At 50.6% G+C, this 24,082-nt stretch overlaps 13 protein-coding genes across 13 annotated transcripts; 5 read left to right on the forward strand and 8 right to left on the reverse strand.

Moving 5' to 3' along the window:
* Window positions 1-215: 215 nt before the first annotated feature.
* Window positions 216-1,656, reverse strand: M438DRAFT_340927 (uncharacterized protein). Its single transcript, XM_029904369.1, has 4 exons — window positions 1,398-1,656; window positions 1,328-1,346; window positions 1,162-1,266; window positions 216-1,111 (listed from the first exon to the last, which is right to left on the reverse strand). Exons 1-4 carry the CDS (start codon window positions 1,594-1,596, stop codon window positions 310-312), a joined length of 1,125 nt encoding a protein of 374 aa, XP_029765295.1. The 5' UTR covers window positions 1,597-1,656; the 3' UTR covers window positions 216-309.
* Window positions 1,657-1,809: 153 nt separating this feature from the next.
* Window positions 1,810-2,929, forward strand: M438DRAFT_330141 (uncharacterized protein; the record flags this gene model as incomplete). The annotated part of the gene is made up of 2 exons (XM_029903284.1): window positions 1,810-1,819; window positions 1,869-2,929. 2 exons carry the CDS (start codon window positions 1,810-1,812, stop codon window positions 2,927-2,929), a joined length of 1,071 nt encoding a protein of 356 aa, XP_029765296.1.
* Window positions 2,930-3,755: 826 nt separating this feature from the next.
* M438DRAFT_262226 (uncharacterized protein) lies at window positions 3,756-5,113 on the forward strand (the record flags this gene model as incomplete). Its single annotated transcript, XM_029899804.1, has 2 exons — window positions 3,756-3,973; window positions 4,030-5,113. The coding sequence occupies 2 exons, from the start codon at window positions 3,756-3,758 to the stop codon at window positions 5,111-5,113; spliced, it is 1,302 nt and encodes a 433-aa protein (XP_029765297.1).
* A 412-nt stretch (window positions 5,114-5,525) lies between these two features.
* M438DRAFT_340930 (uncharacterized protein) lies at window positions 5,526-6,920 on the reverse strand. Its single transcript, XM_029904370.1, has one exon. The coding sequence runs from the start codon at window positions 6,571-6,573 to the stop codon at window positions 5,548-5,550; it is 1,026 nt and encodes a 341-aa protein (XP_029765298.1). The 5' UTR covers window positions 6,574-6,920; the 3' UTR covers window positions 5,526-5,547.
* A 179-nt stretch (window positions 6,921-7,099) lies between these two features.
* M438DRAFT_262475 (WD40 repeat-like protein) lies at window positions 7,100-8,824 on the forward strand (the record flags this gene model as incomplete). Its single annotated transcript, XM_029899821.1, has 1 exon — window positions 7,100-8,824. The coding sequence occupies one exon, from the start codon at window positions 7,100-7,102 to the stop codon at window positions 8,822-8,824; it is 1,725 nt and encodes a 574-aa protein (XP_029765299.1).
* Window positions 8,825-9,217: 393 nt separating this feature from the next.
* M438DRAFT_330145 (Choline/ethanolaminephosphotransferase) lies at window positions 9,218-10,645 on the reverse strand (the record flags this gene model as incomplete). The annotated part of the gene is made up of 4 exons (XM_029903285.1): window positions 9,218-10,127; window positions 10,188-10,345; window positions 10,434-10,443; window positions 10,506-10,645. 4 exons carry the CDS (start codon window positions 10,643-10,645, stop codon window positions 9,218-9,220), a joined length of 1,218 nt encoding a protein of 405 aa, XP_029765300.1.
* A 287-nt stretch (window positions 10,646-10,932) lies between these two features.
* M438DRAFT_308264 (NIPSNAP-domain-containing protein) lies at window positions 10,933-12,247 on the reverse strand. Its single transcript, XM_029902334.1, has 3 exons — window positions 12,000-12,247; window positions 11,646-11,939; window positions 10,933-11,586 (listed from the first exon to the last, which is right to left on the reverse strand). Exons 1-3 carry the CDS (start codon window positions 12,208-12,210, stop codon window positions 11,102-11,104), a joined length of 990 nt encoding a protein of 329 aa, XP_029765301.1. The 5' UTR covers window positions 12,211-12,247; the 3' UTR covers window positions 10,933-11,101.
* Window positions 12,248-12,673: 426 nt separating this feature from the next.
* M438DRAFT_340933 (uncharacterized protein) lies at window positions 12,674-14,163 on the forward strand. The gene has a single exon (XM_029904371.1). The coding sequence runs from the start codon at window positions 12,799-12,801 to the stop codon at window positions 14,029-14,031; it is 1,233 nt and encodes a 410-aa protein (XP_029765302.1). The 5' UTR covers window positions 12,674-12,798; the 3' UTR covers window positions 14,032-14,163.
* Window positions 14,164-14,221: 58 nt separating this feature from the next.
* Window positions 14,222-17,100, reverse strand: M438DRAFT_360668 (uncharacterized protein). The gene is made up of 3 exons (XM_029907455.1): window positions 16,792-17,100; window positions 16,485-16,743; window positions 14,222-16,426 (listed from the first exon to the last, which is right to left on the reverse strand). Exons 1-3 carry the CDS (start codon window positions 17,012-17,014, stop codon window positions 14,644-14,646), a joined length of 2,265 nt encoding a protein of 754 aa, XP_029765303.1. The 5' UTR covers window positions 17,015-17,100; the 3' UTR covers window positions 14,222-14,643.
* Window positions 17,101-17,835: 735 nt separating this feature from the next.
* On the reverse strand, window positions 17,836-18,815 carry M438DRAFT_340936 (40S ribosomal protein S9). The gene is made up of 4 exons (XM_029904372.1): window positions 18,734-18,815; window positions 18,555-18,653; window positions 18,198-18,431; window positions 17,836-18,138 (listed from the first exon to the last, which is right to left on the reverse strand). The coding sequence occupies exons 1-4, from the start codon at window positions 18,796-18,798 to the stop codon at window positions 17,958-17,960; spliced, it is 579 nt and encodes a 192-aa protein (XP_029765304.1). The 5' UTR covers window positions 18,799-18,815; the 3' UTR covers window positions 17,836-17,957.
* Window positions 18,774-19,879, forward strand: M438DRAFT_340937 (uncharacterized protein). The gene is made up of 4 exons (XM_029904373.1): window positions 18,774-19,055; window positions 19,139-19,181; window positions 19,241-19,326; window positions 19,386-19,879. The coding sequence occupies exons 1-4, from the start codon at window positions 19,033-19,035 to the stop codon at window positions 19,714-19,716; spliced, it is 483 nt and encodes a 160-aa protein (XP_029765305.1). The 5' UTR covers window positions 18,774-19,032; the 3' UTR covers window positions 19,717-19,879.
* M438DRAFT_308275 (phosphoribosylaminoimidazole-succinocarboxamidesynthase) lies at window positions 19,702-21,466 on the reverse strand. Its single transcript, XM_029902335.1, has 4 exons — window positions 21,167-21,466; window positions 20,536-21,113; window positions 20,308-20,484; window positions 19,702-20,251 (listed from the first exon to the last, which is right to left on the reverse strand). Exons 1-4 carry the CDS (start codon window positions 21,204-21,206, stop codon window positions 20,093-20,095), a joined length of 954 nt encoding a protein of 317 aa, XP_029765306.1. The 5' UTR covers window positions 21,207-21,466; the 3' UTR covers window positions 19,702-20,092.
* A 283-nt stretch (window positions 21,467-21,749) lies between these two features.
* Window positions 21,750-24,048, reverse strand: M438DRAFT_340939 (DUF300-domain-containing protein). The gene is made up of 5 exons (XM_029904374.1): window positions 23,787-24,048; window positions 23,581-23,728; window positions 23,219-23,519; window positions 22,877-23,152; window positions 21,750-22,823 (listed from the first exon to the last, which is right to left on the reverse strand). Exons 1-5 carry the CDS (start codon window positions 23,821-23,823, stop codon window positions 21,960-21,962), a joined length of 1,626 nt encoding a protein of 541 aa, XP_029765307.1. The 5' UTR covers window positions 23,824-24,048; the 3' UTR covers window positions 21,750-21,959.
* Window positions 24,049-24,082: the final 34 nt, after the last annotated feature.

Consider the following 24,082-nt stretch of genomic DNA (forward strand, 5'->3'; position numbering starts at 1 on the left):
CCGGGCGAGAAAGGTGCGACGAGGACCTCGCTCCTTCTTGTAGACTGAGCTGAGTCCAAGCCACTTCCGAGCCACTAAAAATTGTTTGCTCATCACACGTTCCTTTCATTCACACGCGTCAACCAACGCGCTTTTTGTATGCTTTTTTACTATTCGCCAACAAAACCACTTTTTGAAGCCAACGTCTCATGTATCTTTCACATTTATCACATGTGTCTCGTTCTAATATATAATACAAATCTATCCTGTGAAAGAGTGGTAACCCAACATGTGTTACACCGAGCGCGCAACGTCCAACACTTGAGCATTTTACGTGTCTTTCGTGTATGACCCATCAGCCATCCTGCCTTCGCCGGTGCTCTTTTCCATAGCCCAGGTCTCGATGAGTCCGCACTTAGGGTCCTCATCAGGTAGACCTCTGGTTCTTCGTACAGCCAGGACTGCTTCTCTGACGCGCATCGTACATTCCTCTCGCAGTCGCACAGCTTCTGCTCCGTTCATCAACTGCTCGTCACGAACAACACCAAGTTCGTCGCTTTGTGCTCCTCGCTGTACTGCTTGTTGTTTCAAGGCTGCCCATCTGTCTCTCAGGTCGCGGAATGCATCTCCAGTGTCAATTTTGTCGCCAAATGTAACAGTGACGTCTCTTCCAGCTCGTGGAATAGGTCTTGGGAATCCACGGCTTTCGTGCATGATCGAATCGAAACCCTCGATGAACAGAGGCACAAGATCTGGTGCCGGTTCCGATTCCAGAATCAAGCGTGAAACACCCCATTTGAAGTAGCGCATAGTCTTGTCCTCCTTCTGATGAACTCGGCCTTCTGGGAAGATGTGAACCCAAGCGTGTCTCCTTGAAGCATAGGCCGAAGGGGCGGGAAAAGTGTCGACACCATCGGTGCTGTAGGTCAAGTGCCCTCCCGAGAAGGGATCAGAGATATCAGGGCTTTTCAGAGAGCGCGATACGGGAGTAGCGGTAGGAGCGGGAAACGGGCCTGCTGAGAGGAGACGGATGGCTTGTGTCATGGTGGGTTGGAACAGGCCACCATAGGGAGAGTGCTGCAATCTGTGGCATGGCAGGGTGTTGCCGAGACTGAAGAACAGGGAAGTGAATCTAGATGGGAGTATTAGTCGCTGCTTAGAAGGTGGAAATGGCAGTCGCACTTGTTCTGGAAGGCCAGGTCGTGGCTAGCAAGACTCCAGCGAACGTTGTCGGGGTTCCAGTGGTATCTGTAAGGCAGAACACCCCATAGAATCGGATCATCCATACTGTATGCTGCTGTCAGAGCTTTGGTCGCAAGCACTCTCGCGCAAGTATGTACGTACGTACACGCTAGTATGGTTGGAAACTGGATACAATCAGTCTTGACCTTGTCGCAAAGCGATTGAGCGATACATACCAGTAATCAGACCCTTGGTTCTGCTTTTTACGTCTGCTCGCTCATCGAGCAAGCGCATAAACTTGTCGTAGCCATTCACCTCGAGCCTGTTCAGGCCTACAAGAAATGTGCGACAGAGAAAGCCAGTAGCACCTGTGATGACTGAGGAGCCAGTTCGCCATAGCAGCGATGGCTGTTCAGGGGCATCCGGAGTGGCCATTGCTACTTGTCACAAGGCAGCAGTGCATAACAGTGGGAGCAGTCGACGAGGGAGAAACATTATTTAGCATTCCAAAGTTAGATCAACTTTTGACCCACGTGCTGCCGTCTCTCGCTCCGCATCTTCGCTTGTCGCCCTATGACCGCATGCAATTCTCATTATTCGCTAAGAGAATCTCGACTACTGTCCTTCTTCCAACTTGACACAGAAATCATGTCGCACAGTATGTCGGCACTTTGTTCGTTTGTAGATCTCAACTGATTGGTTTGAAGGTAAGCACAATACATCGCTAGCCTTCTTCACAGCCCATGAACGCGCCGAACTACGCGATCGCTGGGGCTCGCAATCGACCCGGCTCACTCGCGACTCTTTTCTTCCATTCGGTTCATGTCGTCTTTGCTTGTTACCTGCCCGCGATCCTGTATCATGCGCCTCTCATGGTCACCTGTTCTGCCGAGAATGTGCCCTCTCGAACCTGCTCGCCCAGAAGAAAGACATCAAGCGCCTGGAAAAGGAATACGTCCAGAAGAAGCAAGAGGAGGCTGAAGCTGAGGACATCAAACAAGAACAAGAGAGGGAACGCGCTGTGCAAGACTTTGAGCTCGTTCAACAAGGTTTGAACAGTAAGCTTGGCCCTGCTACTACACGACACATCGTTGGCCGAGAGGCTGGCAAAGTCATTGTGGAAGGAAACAATCTTGATAAGCAAGGAACCAAGCGCAAACTGCAGATTGATGAAGATGAGCTCATGCGCCTTGGTGGTCAAAATACCAGGCTAAAGAAAGACTCGAAGGACTCTCAGAACCCTATCGACCAAAAGGCTGCTACTTCTTTCTGGATCCCTTCCTTGACTCCTTCAAGTACAACCACGGCGACGAAGCCTACCAAGCTGAACCCTCAATGTCCGGCCGCAACTCCTGACAAGCCTCACGACTTTTCATTAAAATCGCTGGTTACGGTTCAGTTCACCGAGGAGAAAAGCGAAACATCTAATGAATCTGTTCGCTCATGTCCTTCATGCAAAAAGGCACTGACCAATTCGACAAAAGCAATGTTGGCTAAGCCCTGTGGTCACGTACTCTGCAAACCTTGTGCTGCTAAGTTCATGAAGCCATCTGAAAAGGATGCTCACGATGCAACGGCAGAGGTTGGTATAGTGAGATGCTATGTCTGCCAGGCCAATGTCACTGAGAAGAAGCGCGAAAAGAAGGAGGGCAAGGAGGAGAAAGACAAGGTTCGACCAGGCGTGGTTGAGATCAGTTCAGAAGGTACCGGCTTTGCTGGAGGAGGCAATAACATGGTGAAGAAGACCGGTGTAGCTTTCCAAGTGTAGTCAATTCTCTTGACTCGAGCACAACAGACTGGATCGTTGGCCATCACGATACACAAAGTCATTCGCATGCTGCAGTCTCGCATTGCAGACTCAACATTCAATCTGAGCACAACGATCAGGACCCTCATCGTATTTCCATTGCTTCGTATGATGTCTAGGCTCAAGATGCCGCTCACTTCCACCAATCGGTTCCGAATACACACGAGAAACGATCGCGCGATGCCAAGTCGTTTGCGAATTGTATTTCTAAATCGCAAAACACATCATCAGTCCAATCATCAAGAGGTTTGCCTCTACTATCATCAGCAACAACACTCTCAAGAAAGGCTACAGTCATCAAAGTGATCAGATCATCAACAGCGATATGGCTTGGAATAGATTGATCTGAGCATTACAGTAGAAAGTCCGGGCACTCCTTCCGAAAAATGCTCGGACAACAACGTCATAACTGACAATTTCGCAACCGATTTTCTCCACCTCTCCACGCAACATGCCCAAGTTTTAACAAGAATACCCTGACAGTTTTCTTGCAAAATGGTTCCGCGGCGACTGAGCGACATCATAATGTCGCTGGGCATCCGGTCAAATAGAGATGTTTCTGGAGTAGGTATCGCCGAAATGTGACGAGCGCTCTTAAGAGTGCTTGTAGACCATCCTCTTACCTTCTTCAATTCCCTGTTCAAGTGCTTTTCCTCGTATTCTACAAATCGATAACTTTATACTCGTCCGAAAACATTCGCGTCGTTTGCCGTAACCTTATCGCGGAGCCGTATAAATCAACACCAAGAGCCTCAGGAGACAAGATACAATCATATCACTGCCCGAGATGGCATTCCGACGACGAGACAACCAGGCAGGCGATAATGAAGGCCACCACAGTGATGGATCTACAGCTACAAACAACTCGACTGGAGACCTCGAGACCAGGATGAAGGATTTGGAGAAGGCGGGCGTGCATCGAAGACCACAAGCACGCAGGCGAATCTCAGATGTGGCTCCCGAGGGTACAGACCGAGAGATTACATTGAAAGAGCGGTTAAGACAGTAAGTGTTGATCACTTCCTTGCTGCTTCTAAGCAACATTCTGACATACTTCGAAGTTTCACATGGGCCTGGTTTACCTTGACGATGAGCACTGGTGGCTTTGCGACGCTGCTTTCGGTACAACCGCATAAATTTACTGGACTGTTGACTATCGGCACTATCGTCTACATCTTCGATCTCGTGCTGTTCGTCATACTCTGCGCAGCCATCACAGCACGCTTCATCATGTACCCTGGCTCTTTCCACAAATCTCTCAAGCATCCTACGGAAGCCCTCTTCTTCCCGACATTCTGGCTCTCCCTACCGACCATCATCGGCGGCATGAACAACTACGGTGTCGGAAACGTCGGCGGCTGGCTCATCGTAACACTACGAGTGCTCTTCTGGATCTACTTCGCCTGCACCCTCCTCGTAGCCATCTTCCAGTACTGGTACTTATTCGCTAGTAGAACCCTCCTAGTAAAATCAATGGCGCCATCCTGGATCCTCCCAATTTTCCCCGTCATGCTCACCGGCACCCTCGCCAACATCATCGCCAGCAACCAGCCCCCAGAACAAAGATTACCCATCATTGTCGCGGGAGTAGCGAGTCAAGGTCTAGGCTGGACAGTCGCAGTAATGATTTACGCCGTAATGATTGTCCGCCTATTCGAATACGGGCTTCCACCTCCCAACGCACGTCCTGGCATGTTCATCTGCGTCGGACCTGCCGGCTTTACCATCTTGGCTTTGATAGGCATGTCCAACGCTTTGCCCGAAGGCTATGGCTATTTCGCCAAAAACCCCACCGCGATCCCGGCTCTACAGGCCATGGCCCTCTTTGTGAGCATTTTCATCTGGATGATTGGATTCTGGTGGTTCGCTCTCGCCACCATCAGTGTGCTTTACGGTATCAAGCAGATGTCCTTTTCGCTGGTGAATTGGGCGCTGGTGTTCCCTAATGTTGGATTCACTATTGCGGTCATCAATATCGGGCAGCAGTTGGAGAGTCAGGGTATCCTGTGGGTGGGCAGTATCATGAGTATTTTGGTGTTTGCGATTTGGTTGTTCAATCTTTATGCGCATGCTAGGGCTGTTTTGACGAAGAGGATGATGATGCCTGGGCAGGATGAAGATAAGGGTGAGGAAGAGGAGGAGTAGAAGTCGAGGAGGAAGATGATGCATATTAGACTTTAGACATAGATAATAGATAATGATCATTTAGCATAGCGTTGTTGTATACACCATTCGATTTGGATAATAAGTACACTTAGTAGATGTCGCGTTCGTGTTGTCGATCTGTGCAATGTTGCAAGTTTACACGACTGGTTTCGGATAGCGACTCGGGTCTCAGTCGTGAACCACTCCACGATACAACCGCCAAGCGATAGTCGTTATATATACCTAGCAGGTAAACTACATGTTGGAATGGTGTCAATTAGAATATGTACAGTCTGTTGATAGTGTAGAATCATCGTAACCGGGTTGTAAAATTTGAGTCAGGGTGGTACCCTTAGCAAGCCTGACTTGGTCACGGAAAGAGCGATATAGTTGTGTATCAATTGGAATGATTACTTCTATTGTTGACGCTAGCTCTATTCGACAGAAGGTGTATCCTCTAGTCTACGCTTTTGCTCCGGCAAGTTCGCTGTAGAGGAAGGTACATTCCTCTTCAAGTCCGGCTTTGGTTTCTTCGGCTCTCGTGGTAGTCGCGGCTCTTCATCTTCGTACACCTCGCAGACATCAACCATGGGAAACTCTCGTCTCAGTTCAGAAGCCAGATATCTGATTCCCCATTCTTCACAGCTCCGATGGCCGACGCAAAAGACTTTCATCTTCTTCTCTTGTGCGGCGAGAAGTCCTGGTTCTCGTGCTTGGCCGGTGAGGTAGACTATACTGCTTCCGTCATCAATGTCTGAGATCCAGCCTTTAGACAATGCAGCTTCTGCGACTCGTTGCACTTCTTCTGGATGGAACGCGTTCATGATGGCGACGACGGAAACGGGTTGCGCCATATCTTCTTTGCTTTCAACATCGACTCCGTATACAGCATCCCACTGGCCAAATTCGCGTTTGGTAGCATCGGAGATTGAGCCGAGTTTAGTCGTCATCCGAGATGCTGCGACGAGACCTATACGACGATCTGGATCACCTTTGTATCCCTGTATGCATACAGCATCGTCGCCAGTATATAAGCCAAGACGTCCAGCCAAAGCCTCATTCCAGCCAGTTGTCAAGACTTCATCGAAGCCAACATGGGAGCTCAAGACATTCGTGTTACGAGTGACTCGTTTCCTGTCCAAGGTAAAAGGTCGATGTAAGAAGACAAGAGGTGGTGGTGTACGAGCTGTATGCATAGCCGTATAAACCCCAGCTGTAGGGGTAATACTGCATACTATGCGTGCGACTGGCGCAGTATCCGGCGAGTAACGAGGATTTCTCGGTTCATGATAGAGCCATGGGACATCGCGAGTTCGTATTGGGAAGAAAGAGGCGAGAAATTGGCTTGCTTGCAACACTGTCGGGAGGACTCTGGGTGGTGCGGGTTGGCTAATCAATGCCGGAAGATTAGGGCTAAGCATCGAGGAGGCCTCCGGGATGTTTCCCGAATGTAGTGACATGTCTGTATGTGTTACTTTGTCGAAAGACAGGCAGGTTGGATTGTATCTAAAGACTCAGAAGTGGTGACGTAGGCGCAGTAACAATTGAGAGATGACATGGGGTTTTACCTCAATTGGCAAGCTATACCATATCTATTGCTCTGGCATAATGATTGATCGAAGTCGCAAAAAAGCAGCGATAGATTTGAGAGCGACCAAATTTTGATGGTGTGATGGCCGATGTACGGGTAGCTGCCTTCGGACCACCACACAGGCAGTGTCAATAGAAGCAGTAAGTAAGAAACGGACGGTGCCTATAGTACGAGACATTTAGCACATGGATGTGAGATCCGTCCATGGAAGTTTGGTAATTCCTGGAGAGGAAAAGTACGAGCACGGCAGAGGGGTGTTGAACGGACAAGCTCATCTGACAGGGTGACTCCTCGTTGGACCCTGGAAATTTTGCGACCATGTTCGGAAGAAATTCGAGAGCGGAGATAGATACAGTCTTTCTTGTTCCTTTTTCTCTTTTTCCGTTGACTGTACAATGCTCAGTGAGCATTTCGCAGCATCCGTGTCGGCCGCAGCGGTCGCGCCGAAAGCCACGTCCAACAGTGTCAAGGATGTAGGCATATCCATCTTCGAGAGCCAACCGCATTCCGGACAAAGAGCAAGTTTCAAGAAGAGCAATACCGCACCGAATTGTCTGGCCGTCAGCCCATCGCATGTCTTCGCCGCCCAAGCCGACAAGGCCGTCGTAAACGTCTACAGCCGGGACAAGGGAAACCAAGAGGCGACGGTGCCATTCCAAGAGAGGATAACATGTCTGGCTTTGGCATGTGAGGATAGCGTGCTGGTGCTGGGCTCGCAGACGGGGCGCATCTTCGTTTGGGAAACACATACTGGCAGAGTCGTCATCACGTCGCAAGCCCATCTGCAGCAAGTCACCGCCCTGGTCGTCGATCCCACCTCGAACTTCGTTTTGTCAGCCTCGGCCGATGCCTCGATTCACGTCTGGTCGCTTCCCGCTCTGCTCTCCTTCTCGAACGCCGCTCTGCAAGGCCAACACTCTCCGTTACACACTCTTTCAGGCCACCGTGCCGCCATCACATCTCTGGTCGTCGGCCACAGCGCTGGCTTCTGCAACATTGCTGTCTCAGCGAGCGCCGACCAGTCATGTATAGTCTGGGACTACCATGAGAACCAGCTGTTGCGCACTGTCTTGCTACCCGCAGTTCCGCGATGCCTGGCTCTCGATCCTGCCGACCGCGCTTTCTACACAGCCTACGACGACGGAAGTGTGCAAATCGTCGACTTCTACAGTGATGCCTTCTCCGCCGCAAACCCCGACTCGGTCCAGCATCCACTGTACGACCCTGCTCAAGCTGCTATGCCTGTCCAGCCACCGCCGCAAACCCGCTGGACTCCTCCTTCAGCTGATCAGGGTGCTGCATTGAGTGCCATGCTCAGCTACGACGGAAGCACCCTCATGACTGGTCACAACAATGGAAACGTTCTTGTATGGGATGTTCCTCTTGGTCGATACTCATCTACGTTCACCGCAGCCCCCATGATGGGCCCCGTCACAAATCTTGTCTCCTTGCCTGTCCAAGGCTTCCCTGACGCTCGCCCTGCCCTCATCAACCAAGTCACCATTGTCAAGCCAAAGCACGCCGCCTTCGACAAGGCCGACCTCGATGGTGCAGTCCCTGGAAACTACAACTTGAGCATGCAGTTCTCGCGCCAACTTCCCATGCCTCACATCTCTGCCTCTAAGAAGCAATCCGCTACCGTCGAGTCTGAATTCCTTACCGCTCTCACACATCCTGTCTTCCCTGAATCGCTACTTGCCGATTCGCTCGCCGAACTGGCGAACTGGAACGGCTCGGTAAAGGTCCAACTTGCTGCTCCCGCCGCCGCCGCCGTTCCCACCCCTGCTGCTCCTGCAGAAGCACCCGCCGCCCAGCCGCAAGTATCAGACACAGCCGACTTCATGTCCCTCGACGCCCCCGAAACATCCACCGGACCCTCTGTCGAACAGCAAAATGAAGCTTTGAGAGCCGAACTCGCCGCCCTGAAGCGCGTGCAAAGAGCCAGCTTGATCCAAATGGAAGCATTACGGAAAGAGAAGGTCGAGCTGCTAGCAAAGATAAGACAAGACATCGACGATGACATGGAAGACGAAGTCAACGAAGACGAAAAGAGCGAAAGAGCATGGGGAAGACTAGCCTCGACAGGCGAGTATGTCGAGAGCGATGAAGAGTCGGAGTAAAAGAGATTTGTCAAATACCCTTTGTCCAGTATCCGAAACCATGTTTGCGGCGTTTTATTTTTGGCGTCTTCGAGGTGCACATGTTCGAGAAAAGGAAGGGAAAGGGAAAGGAAAGCATTTGGTTGTTCTGATCGTAAAAAAGCGTATACCATTACCATACATAATTTTCTTTCTTTCTTTTTCACTTGCTTTCTTTCGTGCGTTCGTGTCTATCGCATAAACCATGTCATACTGTACATCACAAAACCATCCCACTCCCACGCTCGTCTAGTTCAATACTCCAACACCTTCGCTTCTCCAACGCACTTGTGTCACTGGTGACACCAATCATACTCTTCTCATTCTCCTCGAGTCTCATCGTCTCCGTCGATCCTCTTTTCTCCATCAAGTCATTCAAAGCTCCTTCTTCTCGACATAAGGGTGCTTAATAGTCAAGCACCAGATGTCCAGGTAATCGCAGATGGTGACAATGACATCAACGACGAAACTGCCGTAAACACCGATAGCCAGACCCAAGCAAGAGAACATGAAGGCGATCTGATATTGTCCATCACCCAGAGCGCTGGGCCATCCGACACCGATATGGTCGTGCAGGAAAGGACCAAGACTGTCGATTACGCCGAAAGCCAGAGGCAGCACCAACACGTTGGTCATAGGGAAACGCGACTTGGTCAGGTGAGTGACGATCATTTGGCCAACCGAGTATGCGTTGACGATACCAACGAAAAAGACAAAAGGTACAAGGTGTTGGCGGAGAATGACGGGTTGAAGGAAGAGGTAGATGGGGATGACAGTCCAGGTGAGGAAGAAAGGAGCCAGACCGTAAAGAGCAGTGATGGGATTTTCCTTGCGAAGACGACGGGCAGCCATGACGTTCATGGCGCTCAGAATGGTGTTGAAGATCAGCACAACACTGCCGTAAACCATGTACCAATCCGTCCAGGGAAGATCGTAGATGATGGCGGGGATGAAAGCAAAGCGAGGCATGCCGATGGAAGCAAACATGGATTGGTGCCAGAAGCTGCCGCCGCCAACGTAGCCGGTGAAGGCGTAGACGATGCAGAGGGTGACGATGCCTTCGACAGGGCCCGAGACGATTCCTAGGGTCAGAGTGTGGGTGTGGTATTCGTCCCAGGTTTGCACGTAGAATGTCAGGAGGGAGGCAAAGAGAATCAGGACGGTCTTCCAGCCCTGACCTAGGTTCATGGCGGCTGAGAAGATGAGGACTTCCAGGGATGTGTTCAGAGCATCAACACCGTGGTCGAAAAGTTCGCCGAGGGGACCACTTTGTCTAGTCCTTCGTCTACACGGAGGTGTCAGTAACATTGATCTTCCACTTCTGATGAGATAGTCCGTCACTTACGCTTGACTACCATCGACGGCATCAAAAGTCTGATATGTAAAAAGACCGATGGCCCAAGAGTAGTACACCCAAGACGGGCAGTCTTGGTCCATACCGGGCGTGTAGTAAAACATCGTCAACAGATTCATAATGACAAAACTGAAACCGCTCAGGGTAATCTATCATTCGAGGTCTTAGCATTTCGATATACATGCATCAGGTTCTCGAGACTCGTGAGACTCGAGGTTCCCAAGTGAATTAGCTTACGAGATTCGGCCTGTAACAAAAGTCTCAGCATCTTCACTCTCATTATCAAAAGGTACTATTCAAATTACTCACGCCATGGACATGGGAAAACAATTGATGACGACGTGCGTGTAGAACGGCTTTAACACATAGCGCGACAGCAAGCTGTGGTCGACGCCCGAGTACTTGTACTCCTTGAGCTTGGGAAGCCGGTCTTGACGAATGTACACCATGATTAATGAGATCTACTAAGGAGATCTATCGTCGTATAATCTTAGGAAAAGAGAAGAATGGTATTGAGAAAAGGGCAAAGGCGGCCGACGACATCGAGACCTCGAGAAAAACGCGCCAAGCAGGCGCTCAATCAAGGACGTGCGCGCGATTCCTGCTTCGAGGTCAACCGTCACCGCCTCGAGACGTCAGCGGAAGGAACACGTGCAAGATAACAAGCTTCATGTTGTTGCGCTTTGAGCTCGAGACACCCACCACTTCTTGGTAACATGAACGATCAATTGACTGGCTACCTTAAAATCGAATGAAAGAGGTTTGTACAGCGCTTGCGGCAAATGCGCCGTCTCCTTCGCTGCAAGAACGATGAATGCTATGTGAATGATGGTGCTTCCCGACCAGTGAATGCTGTGGCTCGATCGCGTCTGTCGTCTCAAGATCTTGTCATGCTGGCCCCGGCTCTAAGCTACGGGGCTCCAGGGCATGGGCACCAAGATTCTGCTCTTCATCGTCTGGATTAAAGGTACAGTCTTGTGCACCGTTTCACCCCAGCCGGTCACGCTCCAGCTCTGCTCTCTGCGCGAGCGTCTCTCCTCGAGGTCTGCGAACTGCCACAAGTGGTGGACAGTGTTGAGATCGCCAATCTGCACGAACCAGGCACCGACACCTTCCATGACCTCCTTTCTTGCGCGCAGTCCAGTGCGCCAATGTGTCTCCCACTCCAAGAGACTACCAGGGTTGAGTGTGTATGAACGGAGCTCAAAGACACCACCAAGCTTGCGAGGAGCGGTTGTGGGCCAGAATGAGAACTCCTGCATGAGAGATGTCTTTTTCGAGTTGATCAGCGGCTTGAGCTTGCGGTCAAATTCGGGGAACTCGGGGTGGTGCTGAATGGCGTGTAGAGATGCGTGGTATCCTTCGTAACGTTGGTATTCCCAAATGTGGACTATGATTCAAGTCAGCGGAATTGCAGAAAACATGCCGTGTGGAATGAACAGAACTTACCAAAGGTATCGCAGTCGCCAACTTCAGTTCGCCAACTTCCTACCAAGTGAACCTTATTCTCAGGCATGTTGGCCATGCGAGGGTACCACGTGCCGACCAAGTCGACATACTCGTCGACCTTGTCAGGCTTGACTTCATGGAGAACAATGCTATGCACATATTTGCCTCTGGCAAGCACCTGACTGAAGCTGCGCTCAATCTCCTTGTCCATCTCGCGGCCCTCTTGGGTGCCGTAGAGTAGGTTGGAGAGGCGGCCGCCCTTCTTGCCGTCTTCTGTTTCGCGAACTTTTGATTCTGTCAACACCATTCATAGTTAGAGTGCACCAAGCTCGATGGATGTGCGGATCAACTAACTCTCATCCTGCTCACGCTTCTTCTGGGCAGCAGCCAACTCATCGCGGAACTCTTGTGATTTCTGGTCAAACAGTTGACCCTTGCCAGGCTCGACGTCTGAGAGCGAAGGTGCTCTCTTGGGTGCAGCAGTCACTACGCTGGTCGAAAGAGGACGTGTCAGGTTCGAGGTGCCCAATGATGATAGGCGCGATACGATGCGTCGTGAATACATGGTGAGCAAGTGGTGTGCAGTAATTGTGACGATGGAGAAATTCGATCACACTGGCGTGGTTGTGACTTTGTTGTTGTGCGAGCTAGGGTGCTGGAAATTGATGGCACGATGACAACAAGAAGAAAGCGAAAGGAAAGAGAGGTCAGCTCGAGATACCTGGGCTGTTCTCCGCAAGCCCACAGATCGACACTCCGCATTCGCATCCAATGCGGGGCGCTTGTCTCGACGGCGGGACGCCGGGAGCTATATCTGCCAGTACGTCACCTTCATGTGGTTCATAAAATACACAGCAGCACCTATTCGATACTCGGCAGGAAGAGCAAGCCTTTCCACCGTCTTCTATTGCTCTCGGATAGAAATACCATGGCAGGGCCGTTGTGGCTCAAAGCAAATACCCACTGTGGGAAACCAAGTCCACATAAATCGTCACGCAGCCACACGTCATTGCCAGTCATTATTGCGGTCCGAGCTCCAGTCCCCTTTGGTCACAACCTGACCCTTGACTTGATCGAGAGCTATAAAATTTGAAGACCCCTCTCGTTCCTGACAAGCCTCTTTTCCATCACAAAATCAATCCAAACCTTCATCATGTACGCCGCAAGACCAATTGCCCGCTCTTCCATCCCCAGAACTCTTCGCTCAGCGAGAGTTCCCCGCAACACCCAAGCTCGTTTCCAGTCCTCATCAACTGGTTCATCGACTGGTGGTAACTCTCATGTCGTTACCGGTCTTGCCAGTGGTACTGCCGTCGCCGTTGTCGGTTACACCATCTACGCTTTGAGCCCTGCTGGTCGCATGTCCAGAAAGGTCAACAGCGCCGCCAAGGATGCTGCTCTTTACTACAACGATGTCAGCCAGAAGATCCAAGCAAACACACCCGACGCCGATGAAGCCATCAACTACGTCAAGGAGTTCGCCTACTCCTACGTCGCTTGGATCCCCGGTGGTCGCAAGTACATCGACACTGCCTTCAAGGATCTCGACACTCTCCGCCAGAACCACAAGGATGACGTCGACAAGATCATCAGAGAGACCTACAGCGAGTTCCAAGAAGTATCCAAGACTGGCCTCAGCCGCGACAGCTTGAACAAGGCCATGGTTGCCCTCGGTAACCTTTCCCAGAAGATTGGTGCCTTGGCCGCTGATGCTGCCCAAGATCTCTTGGACAACCACCCCCAACTGAAGGAGCAGGTTGGCCCCAGAATTGAGCAGCTCAAGTCCATGGGTGACCAGTACGGTCCTGAGGTCAAGCAGGAGGTTGACAGAACCTGGGATCAGGTCAAGGATGTCATGGCTGGTGGCCTCAGCGCTTCCAACATCAGCAAGGCTCGCAAGATCGTCGAGGAGAAGGTTGAGCAAGTCAAGAAGCTTGGTGACCAGGCCTGGCAGAAGGGTCTTGAGCAAGCTAAGCCTTACCTCGACAAGAACCCTAAGGTCAAGGAGTTGATCGAGAACAACGCCGATGCTCTCAAGCAAGGCAACGCCAAGGAGCTGTTCGAGAAGGTCAAGAGCAGCGTTGAGTCGGGCAGCACCGGTGACCTCGAGGGCTACGTCAACTCAGCAGTCGATAAGGCCAAGTCAAAGGGCTCCCAGCTCAGCAGCCAGTGGGGCTTCGGCGGTATGGACCAGTACCTCAAGATGATCCCCAGTGGTGGCGAGATCCTTCCCAAGCTCCAGCAGCTCAAGGAGGTTGCTGAGAAGCACAAGACCGAGGGCGAGAAGCTCTTGAAGGAGACCATGGAGGAGCTCCAAAAGGTCTTGGAAAAGCAGTCCAACAAGGCCCAAGATATCGTCGAGAAGGCCAAGAAGGATGCCAAGTAAACGATTCTCTCACGAAAGATACCTTCAACTGTACTATAGTTTAACGACCCCCTTTTCAGCATGCAGGCAATAGCGGCCTCTTTAATGTATTAGGTTCAGCAGACCTAAGAAAATACCAAGTTTCTCACAAATCATTCTCCGTTCACCGTGTCTTGCAATGGTTGTACATCAAGTCTTTGTCGAAGTTTTCGTTCTGGTAGGAAGGCGAAGGCGGAAAAGCCCGTCACGAAGGAAGGAGACATGGGCGCATCGCTTCTTCCTTGAGACCATATCGGCTTACAATAAAGCACACGCCACAACACTAGCAGTCCGACTTCTCTCCTGCGTTTGAGCTCTCTCATCAACGACATCTCCATCGTGTCACGGTACTATTTATCAGCGACACCCACGAGACACATATGGGGAGACTCGAATGTACCGTTCAAGTATCCCTGCTGAGGCCTTCGTGCTGATGTGCAAGTCTGTTTCCTTTTACGCTGTCGAATCGGGGTGCAGTGGAGATGCGGATGGCCGATTCAGCAGCCGTGACCTGCGTCTGATGATTGAGATTCATGATGACCGATGAGTATGTAAAACTGACACATCGACACAAGCTGACGTTTAGTACGTATCCTAAACATACAATTGTCCATCGACCAATGGCGTAACCTCTTTGCTGCTGAAACATGCATGCTCCCATCCATCTTCGCAGTTCGAATCTTCTCCAGTCACTACGCCATATTTGAGCGGCAACAACTCAGCATCTTCCTCTCTCCCAAGCGTATGACACGCTGCAGCGATGGCCAAACTGCAACTGGAAGCCAATGGCATATCAGGCTCCAACCTTCTGGCGCCGACAGCTAGCAGCGCTAGGATGATGACACCACTGACCATAAGCGACAGCACAATGGCCATGGTCGAGTAGCCGCAAGCAGAAATCTTGTCGATCAGGACTACCCCGTCATAATCATATGGGTTGACTTCCACGAGGAAGATGCTGCGAGCGACCAGCCAATGCAACACGGCCATTGCCGTCATGAGTGGCACACTGTAGCGATATGGGAGCTGCAGTCTATACGTACTCCGTTGTTCTCCTTTCGGCCTGCTCACTCGCAAAGGCTTACGATGTCTTGCGTAGTCGGTGTATTCTTGTCCAAGCAACATTCTGGTCAGACAGTTGTTGTAAAAGAGATAGATGAACGAGATGATTATCTGAGGCGTGTTGGCCAGAAGCACATTGGCGAGGAGGGATCTGCCGTTGCCAGTTGAATCGATCAAGTTGTTGGTAGAGATGTTGCCAACCCCAGAGCTCCACATGCTAGAGAGTGTGTAGGTCTGATCATACAGGCGCTTGTATCTTTTGACACTGCTGACGAGAAGGCACAAGCCAGTGAGCCAAGTGAGTACTGATAATGTCATACAAACGGCCCAGCTCAGTGTTGATGAAGCCTGATACCATCGGTAAACTCGCTTCTTCCACTTTATAGGCGCCACATTCGATTTCTCGAATGCTTCGGTTGTAGCAGGAGACTCCTCGGCGGCCATAGCCTGATTGTGACTTCGACTCAACAAGGACATCGAGTGCTCGACATGGATCTGTCGGTATCCTTCGACCAGCTTAGGTAACCACTTGCCATAAGATGCGCTGTCGTGCCTAGGAATATCCTTCGCGGCAAGGGGACCCTTACCGTGAGTATGGCTATCAGGATCGCTCAAACACGAACTGATCAAATCGCCGACTGTTGCCAAAGGATAGAAGCCTCGGACAAAGAGGATCCATGCCAGACACAATACCTTGACGAGATTACAAAGCAGAACGATACCAAGAAGAGGTGTGCTGATCTGAACCGTGCAGTGTTGTTCTGTGGGCTCGGCCAGGCAGTACTTGATGGATGCCTCATAAGGGGGGCCTCCAGCATCCGATCCCATATATCCGACTGACCCATCCTTGAACGTAATCTTCTGTTGCTCGATCAGATAGTCCTTGATGACCCAGTCGGTGGAATGCGAGAGCAGCGCCGCGGTATTGCAGTTGTGTCCATTATCCTGATAACCGACTCCTGTTGACTGGTTACCACAGATCCAGCCCAGATCGTCCCACTTTTCTTCGGCATGGTGGAAGTATGGTCTGATCAGTGGTCCTGTGACATTGGCGATCGATACTAGCAAGACGTTTTTCCAGCTGGACTGGAGAGAGTTCAAGCCATATTGCCGGATGCAATCTTCATTCTCCAGCCTTGTCAGATTGTCGACGGTATCGCGTAGATCCGTGAGCAGTCGGTCTGCTCTTTCGGAATCCTCGAATACACGTTGGAGTCTTGTCTCGTTCCAGGCCGCTCCTGTGAAGAAGTCATCTGTGACGATTGCGGCCATGTAGTTGCTTGCAGATAATGTTGAGAAGATGACTGAGTTGTAGCTTTTCAACATCAGAATGGTGATTCCGCACCGCAAAACCCAAGGAACTGGCAACTCACAGCAAATGTAAAGGTATCGAGCTCAGGACGAGGCATGCACAAGTCCATTTACGCCAGCCACTAACAGCAAGGATGTTGCGCATCGAAGACACACCCACGTCAAGCCATCGGCCAGCAGCATGAGCATCATCAATATCCTTCCTCGTAGGTGCCGCGAGTAACTGAGTGCAATTGTTACTCGCACCCAGCAAAAGTGTCGACAAAATATTGATGGCCAAATCAGCCCAGAAGGTTATCCTCTTCATCTCTGTACAAGAGCCTTCTCTTTGTCAGTCTCTATCAACTGCAGGTACTTTGCAAAACTCACCTTCAAACACAGTAGCAGAACCATCTTTGACATGCATAGTCGATGCCCATATCAAAACACCCAAGTTGATGCAGAACACGACACTCGCAATGCCAGCTCCTGCTCTTACAGTAAACCGCCAACTACCAACTTGTTTCGCGACATCCAAATCTCGAATAGACGATTCTTCTGACACTAATCCAGTATCCGATTTCTCGGACGTCGAAAACATTCGTTTAGCCATAGTCGTCCAAAAACTACATACTTCTCAGACGAAGATGCGAGAAACAGCAGAAAAAGACAGAAACAGAAGAGATGCAGAGGTTCATGGTGATATAAATGATGCGGCATCCCCTACATCAGAGGCGCAATGTGGTTGTATGCATGATAAATGAAAGTCTTGCTGGATTTAGCAGCACAGCCTTCCTTGTTCGGAAGGATTCTGCGGAATTCTTTTGCTCCTCCTTAGTCGTCTGGAATACCCGACCTCGCGGACTACCTACACGGTGATATGTGTGTTTCTCGAGAAATGCTGCAATGATTGTATGTCTGTTGTTGGAGTTGATCGTGTTGATCGATATGTTGTTCTTGAAGGAAATGTAAAGTGTTGTAGATGCATATCGTGGCTGATCTTTGAATAGATTAAAGACCATTTTCACGACTTGTGATAGGCTATAGTATGAGGAGCATGTCTGTGGAGACCGCGTAAAATCTACCAGTGCATGGGTTCTTTGAATAGAATACTGGATACAATGGTTAAAGTTTGAGTAAGGTCGAGAAGTTGAACGTGAACGTCAGAAGGATTTGAATTTGTCGCTCTCGCTTGCCGAGCAGCACAGAATGAACACGGAAAAGTTTAGTCCAGGCATGATGTGATTCAGAGGGGTTCTGCAAGCCATGCAAGTCCAAGTGTCGATAGACCATGCCTTTTACAGAGCTATGTGAATGCACGTAAGAAAGAAAAAGTTGCTCGATAGAGGTGCAGGGGTTCACAAAGACAGACAATATCACAAGAGCAATGTAAAGGTCGTAATACTAATGCGCATTTGAATGGGGTATTTTTGCAGAAGAGACTCGTCAAATTGGAATTGAGCTTTTGAAGGGCGCTATCATGGCCTGGCATGATTCCCGAATACCCGTGACCCGTACCAATGTGCCTTTCATAACGCCGAGTTGGAGCGAGTAATTTACTCCTCCTCCTCCTCCTCGTCACCACCAGCCTCCTTGGACTCGGCGGCCTTGGCCTTCTTTCTGCGAACACGGCCGGGACGACCGCCACCGAAGGGCGAGGTAAGGGCGAAGTCGATGTGCTTCTGGGCGTCAAGGCGGACGACGAACGAGGGAACGTTGACGATCTGCTTGCCGACGCTGAGAGATGTGTTAGTATGGTTGTTCGATCGAGGAGCCAGGCAGGAAGTCGCGCGTACCGGATGTGACGCTGGCGGATGAGGACACGAGCGTGGTGGATGGACTTGGCGAGACCGAGCTTGTAGACACAGGTCTGGAGACGGCGCTCCAAGAAGTCCTCGACCTTCAGGGCCAAGACGTAATCGAGCTTCATGCGGGACTCGTCAAGGACACCGACACGGACCAGACGGCGAATGAGGGCGTTTCCTTCGAAGAGACGCTTGGGGTCCTTCTCGTCCATGGTGAGGAGCTGACTGCATCGGGGCGTTAGTGGCTGTTGTGCGATGGAGTTGCGCAAAGGATTTGATCAAGACGAGTGAAGATTTCTCTTGTCGCATGCAGAATCAGCAAAACAGAACAGAAGGGACTCCACATACCGGGCAGCACGACGGATCTTGGAGAGGGTGAGCTGGACGCGCCAGATCTCACGCTTGTTACGGAGACCGTACTCGCCGACACTCTTCAACTCAGAGTCCCTATTCCAGGGTGTTAACCACGTATTCCATTGACGTGAACAGAGCAAGCTCTAGCTCAGTGGCCATTGGATGATACTAACAGACGAGCGGACTCGAAAGGTCTACGGGGGACCTTGTAGGTCTTGGAGTAAGAACGGGGGGCCATGGTTGTCGTCGGGTGTCGTCTTCGTCGCAAGCAAAGAGGAAGTCAAGATCAGACTGAAGTTGGTGAAAAACAGCAGTCGCCGAGTGTGGGTGGCCCGTGCTTCGCTTCTTCGACGCGCCAAGCCGTCGGTCGCACCTTCGGATTTCTGAATTTGCTGCGTCCAACTTTGACCTCCCGCGAGCGACGACAACTATATCCCGACAACTCCCCAGTCTCCGATAACCAACAGTCAAAATGGGTCACGCCGCAGGTCTCAGGTACACAACTCGCCCCGTCATGCGCTCGAATGAGACGCAATCGCCAATCCAATCGACTTGGACGCTGATGCGGTGAAAAACAGAGCTGGTACCAGATACGCCTTCTCGCGCGACTTCAAGAAGAAGGCAAGCACACCGATCGATTCTCCTGGATTCTACGAGCACGCCAACTAACACCTCTCAAGGGTTACATCGCCCTCTCGACCTACCTCAAGCAGTACAAGGTCGGAGATATCGTCGATGTCGTCGCCAACGGTGCCGTCCAGAAGGGGTCAGTCGCCCGCCCTCGTCACGCTCGTCGCAAGAACCACGCCTCTAACAACCCAACAGTATGCCCTACAAGGTCTACCACGGAAAGACTGGTGTCGTCTACAACGTGACCAAGTCCGCCGTCGGTGTCATCCTCTACCGCCAGGTCGGCAACCGTTACATCGAGAAGCGCATCAACGTCCGCATCGAGCACGTCCGTCACTCCCGCTCCCGTGAGGAGTTCTTGACCCGTGTCAAGACCAACGCCGAGAAGAAGCGCCAGGCCAAGACCGACGGCTCCCACGCTTTCCTCAAGCGCCAGCCTGCCATGCCCAGAGAAGCCCGCACCATCTCCATCAAGGAGGCCAAGCCCGAGACTCTGGCTCCTATCGCCTACGACACTGCCATCTAAGCGTGGACCATGATGATGAGCAACCCGGGGCCTCTTTTTTTGCTAGCTGTGGGTGGGGAGTTTTTTTATGGAATTTACCAAAAAATGGCATCGAGTCTTCTGAACACTTCCATACAATCATCCCGGCAAGGAGCAATGGCATACCAATGGTCGTGATCTGACTGCATGAGGCGTTATTACAAAGAAAAGTACATGCCTCTGAGCCATGTTGAATTGAGGGCTCTTTTTACGAATACCACTCCCCGTTCTACGCTACGCAAATGTTTCGTATTTTCCATCTTCAAGAAAGTCTAGATTTTGTGCAGAGAAAATGTCAAGTTTCATTGTATTTGTATCAAAGTGAATATGTGCATGGAAGATCGCTCAAAGGGCCCATCTAGGCACTGCTCTTGACCACATCATCCCACTTCTGGCCAGTCAACATCTCGAAAGCCTCACGGTACTTCTTTGCTGTCTCCTTGACCACTGCCTCGGTCATCTCGACTCCATCCTTGCCCTTGAGACCTTCCTTGGTCAGCCAATCACGCAGGTATTGCTATCCATGCTGTTAGTGATCTGATAGCCCAATGTAACACTCGTTTCCAAACATACCTTGTCGAAGCTGTCTTGTGACTTGCCAAGCTCATACTTGTCTGCAGGCCAGAAGCGAGAGCTGTCAGGGGTGAGAACCTCATCCACAAGGATAACCTCGTCAGTGTCGACATCGAGACCGAACTCGAACTTTGTGTCGGCGATGATAATACCACGCTCGGCAGCATAGTCTCTAGCCTTTGCGATAATCAGCATCATACTCTCTCAAACCCCATCAAAAGTACTCACGATCTGGTAGACCTTCAAACTCAGCTCCTCAATCTTCTTTGCGTACTTCTCGCCAACGATCTTGGTGGCTTCCTCAGGGCTGATGTTTTCATCCTTGTCACCGACCTCGGCCTTGGTGCTGGGAGTCCAGAGAGGCTTCTCAAGCTTCTGACTCTCCTGAAGACCCTTGGGCATGGCAATACCGTGAACAGTACCAGTCTTCTTGTACTCCGACCAAGCGGAACCAGTAATATAACCACGAACGATGCTCTCCAGAGGCAGAACCTTCAAGCGACGAACATGCATGGTACGCAGACGCAATTGAGCGCTAACATCCGCAGGGAGCGATGAAGCCACTGAATCAGGCACGGAAGCACTGAGCAAGTGAGTCTTGAGGTCGGGGATCTTCTCCTTGAACAGGTTGAACCAGTGAGCCGTCATGAGAGTGAGAAGGGCGCCCTTCTGAGGAACACCGTTCTTCATGATCACATCGTAGGCCGAGATGCGGTCTGTGGCGACAAAGAGGAGTGTCTTAGCATCAACTTCGTAGATCTCGCGAACCTTGCCGCTGGCAATCTTCTTCAGGTCATGCTGCTCGACTGTATGAAAGATCAGATAATGATTTAAATGTGAAATTTGTGGGTATAGGTACCCTGCGAGTCAATCTGTGTGACGGTTGGAGGAGTCGACATGTTGTTGAATCTGGTCGTCTTATTAGTACTAGTTCTGTATGTTCGAACTAATGTTTCATTGTGGTAACGAGAAATTTCAAGGAGAGTAATGGAAAGAGAGAAAAGCCGATAGAGTTCGAAAGGCAGAGTTTCAGACGTGTATTGAAGAAAACTTGTGGTAGTGACAGCAATGCTATGCAGATTACTCGCAGCATGTGTGAATAAATGTGTGGTCAAACGACTCTTGATTTTTGAAAGTGAGGCTTCATGATGTACGAAAGATACTGGCGACGCAGTATTTCAGAATACATTACAAAAGAAAAGAAATGCACATACCGGTTAGATCTCACAAAAATCAATATCGATATACAGCAAAGATGGACCTGTTATTGCTCATCGCTGGAGAAACTTTCTCCTCCGACACTCGGAGGATTGGATGCCAAGGCCAATTCTGCCCCTCAGCGGCCGCGGGGCAGGGTCAGTCTTTTCAGCTCCAATTTGTATCTGTGGCTAGATTCGCGTGATGAAATTGAAGATGTTCAGGATAAGAAAGTCGAAAATCATGAACGGTGTTAAATGCTGATAGAATCTCAAAACTATACTACGAACTCGAAGTATCCATTTTCCCAAGAACGCCGTGTCGCATGTGGTATCATTTTAAACAAAAACCGCAAGAAAAAGTCCCTGTCCAAAAGTACAATCCAAGCCAATGGATCATTACTGCCGTCTAGTCGTGAACTGAGAAACACACAGCACTAGCATCTCGTGACTCCGTTAATGAGGTCTACTCGCGCCGGCCCAATGATCCCATTGATTCGCGGATGACTCGGCATGACCATCAACTCCAGCATATGGACCCATGTGTGCAGGGCCTGTCGTACTATGATATTCGGTATCGTTATCCCATTGGTTCAGGCCTAGTCTCGGAGCATCACTGCCTCCGAACGCACTCGGTTGAGGCACATGTGTCCTCGCACCTCCCATCAGAGACATATCAGCACCGGGTCCTTCGGCCTCTCCATGATCCGATCGATCGTCAAACGAGCCATTTCTTATCGGTGAATGCGAGGGAGAGTATGGGTAAGGGCGGGCTGATAGTCCGCTGTGCTGCGCATTAGACAACAGACCCGCCGTATCGGCGTCGTCGACTGTATCCGCTCTGGCACGTCTTTGGTGTTCTAGCTCTGTAGCTGAAGGCAGAGTGTGGGTCGTGACATTTGGCCCCGGGATCGAGGTTGCCGGCTCGTCGACCGTGACACCAATCTTGGGTGTAGTGTATGAGATGTCATGGTGTCTGTGCTTGCGACGTACGAACAGCCATCTGAAGCCTCGTGCAGTCGCCTTGATGAGATCCCAAGGGTTGAATGTGTCTCCATAGGCCTTGATGCCCATCCATCCACCATGATATTTTGGTGCGGTGCCTGAGAATCCTGAACCAGGGGCTGTAACGGGATCTGTGTAGGGCATCTTCGAAAGATCATACTCGCGCCATGGGAAAGCAAAGAGATGCATCACAGCGAAAATAGCCATCTCGACACACAAAAGCATCGAAGGGATACCGACTTGAATATCCGGATAAGAAATCTTCTTTGTCGGTTGCAAAGGTCCACTAGAAGACGAGAGGAATGAAATAACAAGCTGTGATTGTCAGTAGATATTCTAAATCGGGATCCGACATTTTCTATGCTCACCGATTGCCAGAAACTGAAGAAGATGACCAATTTGATGCACAAGACCTTCAGGAAAGGCCTATGTTCAGCAAGATCGTCCTTCAGTTGTAGGTAGAATTGAACAAGCATGAACATGGCGACAGTGACCGAGGCAGACTCAAACACCATTACCCAAATATGTGCGAATTGTGGATTGAGCGAGTTTTCACAATAGCGATCCATAGCCTCGGTGACCACGCTGACGATAGTAAAGAGCACGCGGACCAGAGCATATTGGAAAACGGAGAACCAAACGACCTGCAATTATCAGCGTGGTGACCCCAAAGGATTGTCGGACATCGACACAAGGTGTAGGAGTCGTACATTGAACCAAGTCAAGCCACTTCTCGGAATGCGAAGTATTCCCTTGTCTCTTCCACCTGTACATTTCTGCAGACCGAAAACGCTCCAAAACCAGTTGATGGGCGTGACTTGGCGGAAGTAGTCTTTTTGCTCGTGTAGATTTGGTGCAATGTAATGGCACAGGAGGGTAAAGAACGAGGCGATGGCGAAGGCTTCATAACAGTCGCGCAAGACCTCGAAGTATATCGAGTGCTTGTAGTATAGGTACGAGAGGAAGGATACCGTCGAGTAGATGGGAATCATGAGGAGGATGCGAATTATACTTGAGATGAGGGTCAGCGCGGCTGCTAGTAGTGGGGTTGTCGCAAAGAGGGGGTATGTACTGTTTCTGCTCCCATGGCTTCGAATAATGCGTCGCATGTTTGTAAACCAGAAAGAAGGCTACGACGACCGATATGAGGGCGAAGACTGCTGACACGACGAGACCGACATGGTGGAAGGTGACCTTTGAGAACAGAGGGTCTTCGATGACTGTAGTATTGTGTGTGAGTGACGGTGTCCCAGAGTCGAGTGGAATCAGCGAACATACTTGTCTGCTCTTCAAGTGTTGTGTTACAAGACACCATAACGCAGTCCTGGGTTGGGTATGAATTTATGCGCAATTGCGAGTTTGAAGATCAAGGTGTTGGCGCGGCATGCGCTTGCGTCAGATGTGGAGGAAGAATGCTGAATGCTTGTACAACGAGAAAAGCCTCCAGCCTTCTTTGTCACTCAAGCGCAATTCTTTGTCTGAGTAAGAAACACTCCTCTCTCGACCCCCAAAGTACGAGTACGAATTGGTTCTACAGAAGGAGCGGGCTGTGCACGGAGAAAGCACGAAGCACC

The sequence above is a fragment of the Aureobasidium pullulans genome (assembly GCF_000721785.1).
Source record: "Aureobasidium pullulans EXF-150 unplaced genomic scaffold scaffold_1, whole genome shotgun sequence".
Taxonomy (NCBI): Eukaryota; Fungi; Ascomycota; class Dothideomycetes; order Dothideales; family Saccotheciaceae; genus Aureobasidium; species Aureobasidium pullulans.

Excerpts from the sequence above, each read along its gene's own strand:
- M438DRAFT_340927 (XM_029904369.1), bottom strand. The coding sequence starts at position 1,596 with ATGGCCACTCCGGATGCCCCTGAACAGCCATCGCTGCTATGGCGAACT. Across the intron at positions 1,112-1,161 it reads GACCTGGCCTTCCAGAACAA|ATTCACTTCCCTGTTCTTCA; the intron begins GTGCGACTGCCA and ends ACTCCCATCTAG.
- M438DRAFT_340930 (XM_029904370.1), bottom strand. The coding sequence starts at position 6,573 with ATGTCACTACATTCGGGAAACATCCCGGAGGCCTCCTCGATGCTTAGC.
- M438DRAFT_308264 (XM_029902334.1), bottom strand. The coding sequence starts at position 12,210 with ATGTATTCACGACGCATCGTATCGCGCCTATCATCATTGGGCACCTCG. Across the intron at positions 11,940-11,999 it reads GAAGCGTGAGCAGGATGAGA|AATCAAAAGTTCGCGAAACA; the intron begins GTTAGTTGATCC and ends TGGTGTTGACAG. Across the intron at positions 11,587-11,645 it reads TGGCGACTGCGATACCTTTG|TCCACATTTGGGAATACCAA; the intron begins GTAAGTTCTGTT and ends CTTGAATCATAG.
- M438DRAFT_340933 (XM_029904371.1), top strand. The coding sequence starts at position 12,799 with ATGTACGCCGCAAGACCAATTGCCCGCTCTTCCATCCCCAGAACTCTT.
- M438DRAFT_360668 (XM_029907455.1), bottom strand. The coding sequence starts at position 17,014 with ATGGCTAAACGAATGTTTTCGACGTCCGAGAAATCGGATACTGGATTA. Across the intron at positions 16,744-16,791 it reads TTCTGCTACTGTGTTTGAAG|GCTCTTGTACAGAGATGAAG; the intron begins GTGAGTTTTGCA and ends GACAAAGAGAAG. Across the intron at positions 16,427-16,484 it reads TCGATACCTTTACATTTGCT|CTACAACTCAGTCATCTTCT; the intron begins GTGAGTTGCCAG and ends GATGTTGAAAAG.
- M438DRAFT_340936 (XM_029904372.1), bottom strand. The coding sequence starts at position 18,798 with ATGGCCCCCCGTTCTTACTCCAAGACCTACAAGGTCCCCCGTAGACCT. Across the intron at positions 18,654-18,733 it reads CCTTTCGAGTCCGCTCGTCT|GGACTCTGAGTTGAAGAGTG; the intron begins GTTAGTATCATC and ends ACCCTGGAATAG. Across the intron at positions 18,139-18,197 it reads ATCCGCCAGCGTCACATCCG|CGTCGGCAAGCAGATCGTCA; the intron begins GTACGCGCGACT and ends CACATCTCTCAG.
- M438DRAFT_340937 (XM_029904373.1), top strand. The coding sequence starts at position 19,033 with ATGGGTCACGCCGCAGGTCTCAG. Across the intron at positions 19,056-19,138 it reads GGTCACGCCGCAGGTCTCAG|AGCTGGTACCAGATACGCCT; the intron begins GTACACAACTCG and ends GGTGAAAAACAG. Across the intron at positions 19,182-19,240 it reads CGCGCGACTTCAAGAAGAAG|GGTTACATCGCCCTCTCGAC; the intron begins GCAAGCACACCG and ends ACACCTCTCAAG.
- M438DRAFT_308275 (XM_029902335.1), bottom strand. The coding sequence starts at position 21,206 with ATGTCGACTCCTCCAACCGTCACACAGATTGACTCGCAGG. Across the intron at positions 21,114-21,166 it reads CACACAGATTGACTCGCAGG|TCGAGCAGCATGACCTGAAG; the intron begins GTACCTATACCC and ends TCTTTCATACAG. Across the intron at positions 20,252-20,307 it reads CACAAGACAGCTTCGACAAG|CAATACCTGCGTGATTGGCT; the intron begins GTATGTTTGGAA and ends CAGCATGGATAG.
- M438DRAFT_340939 (XM_029904374.1), bottom strand. The coding sequence starts at position 23,823 with ATGGTGTCTTGTAACACAACACTTGAAGAGCAGACAA. Across the intron at positions 23,729-23,786 it reads AACACTTGAAGAGCAGACAA|TCATCGAAGACCCTCTGTTC; the intron begins GTATGTTCGCTG and ends ACAATACTACAG. Across the intron at positions 23,153-23,218 it reads GTGGCTTGACTTGGTTCAAT|GTCGTTTGGTTCTCCGTTTT; the intron begins GTACGACTCCTA and ends TGATAATTGCAG.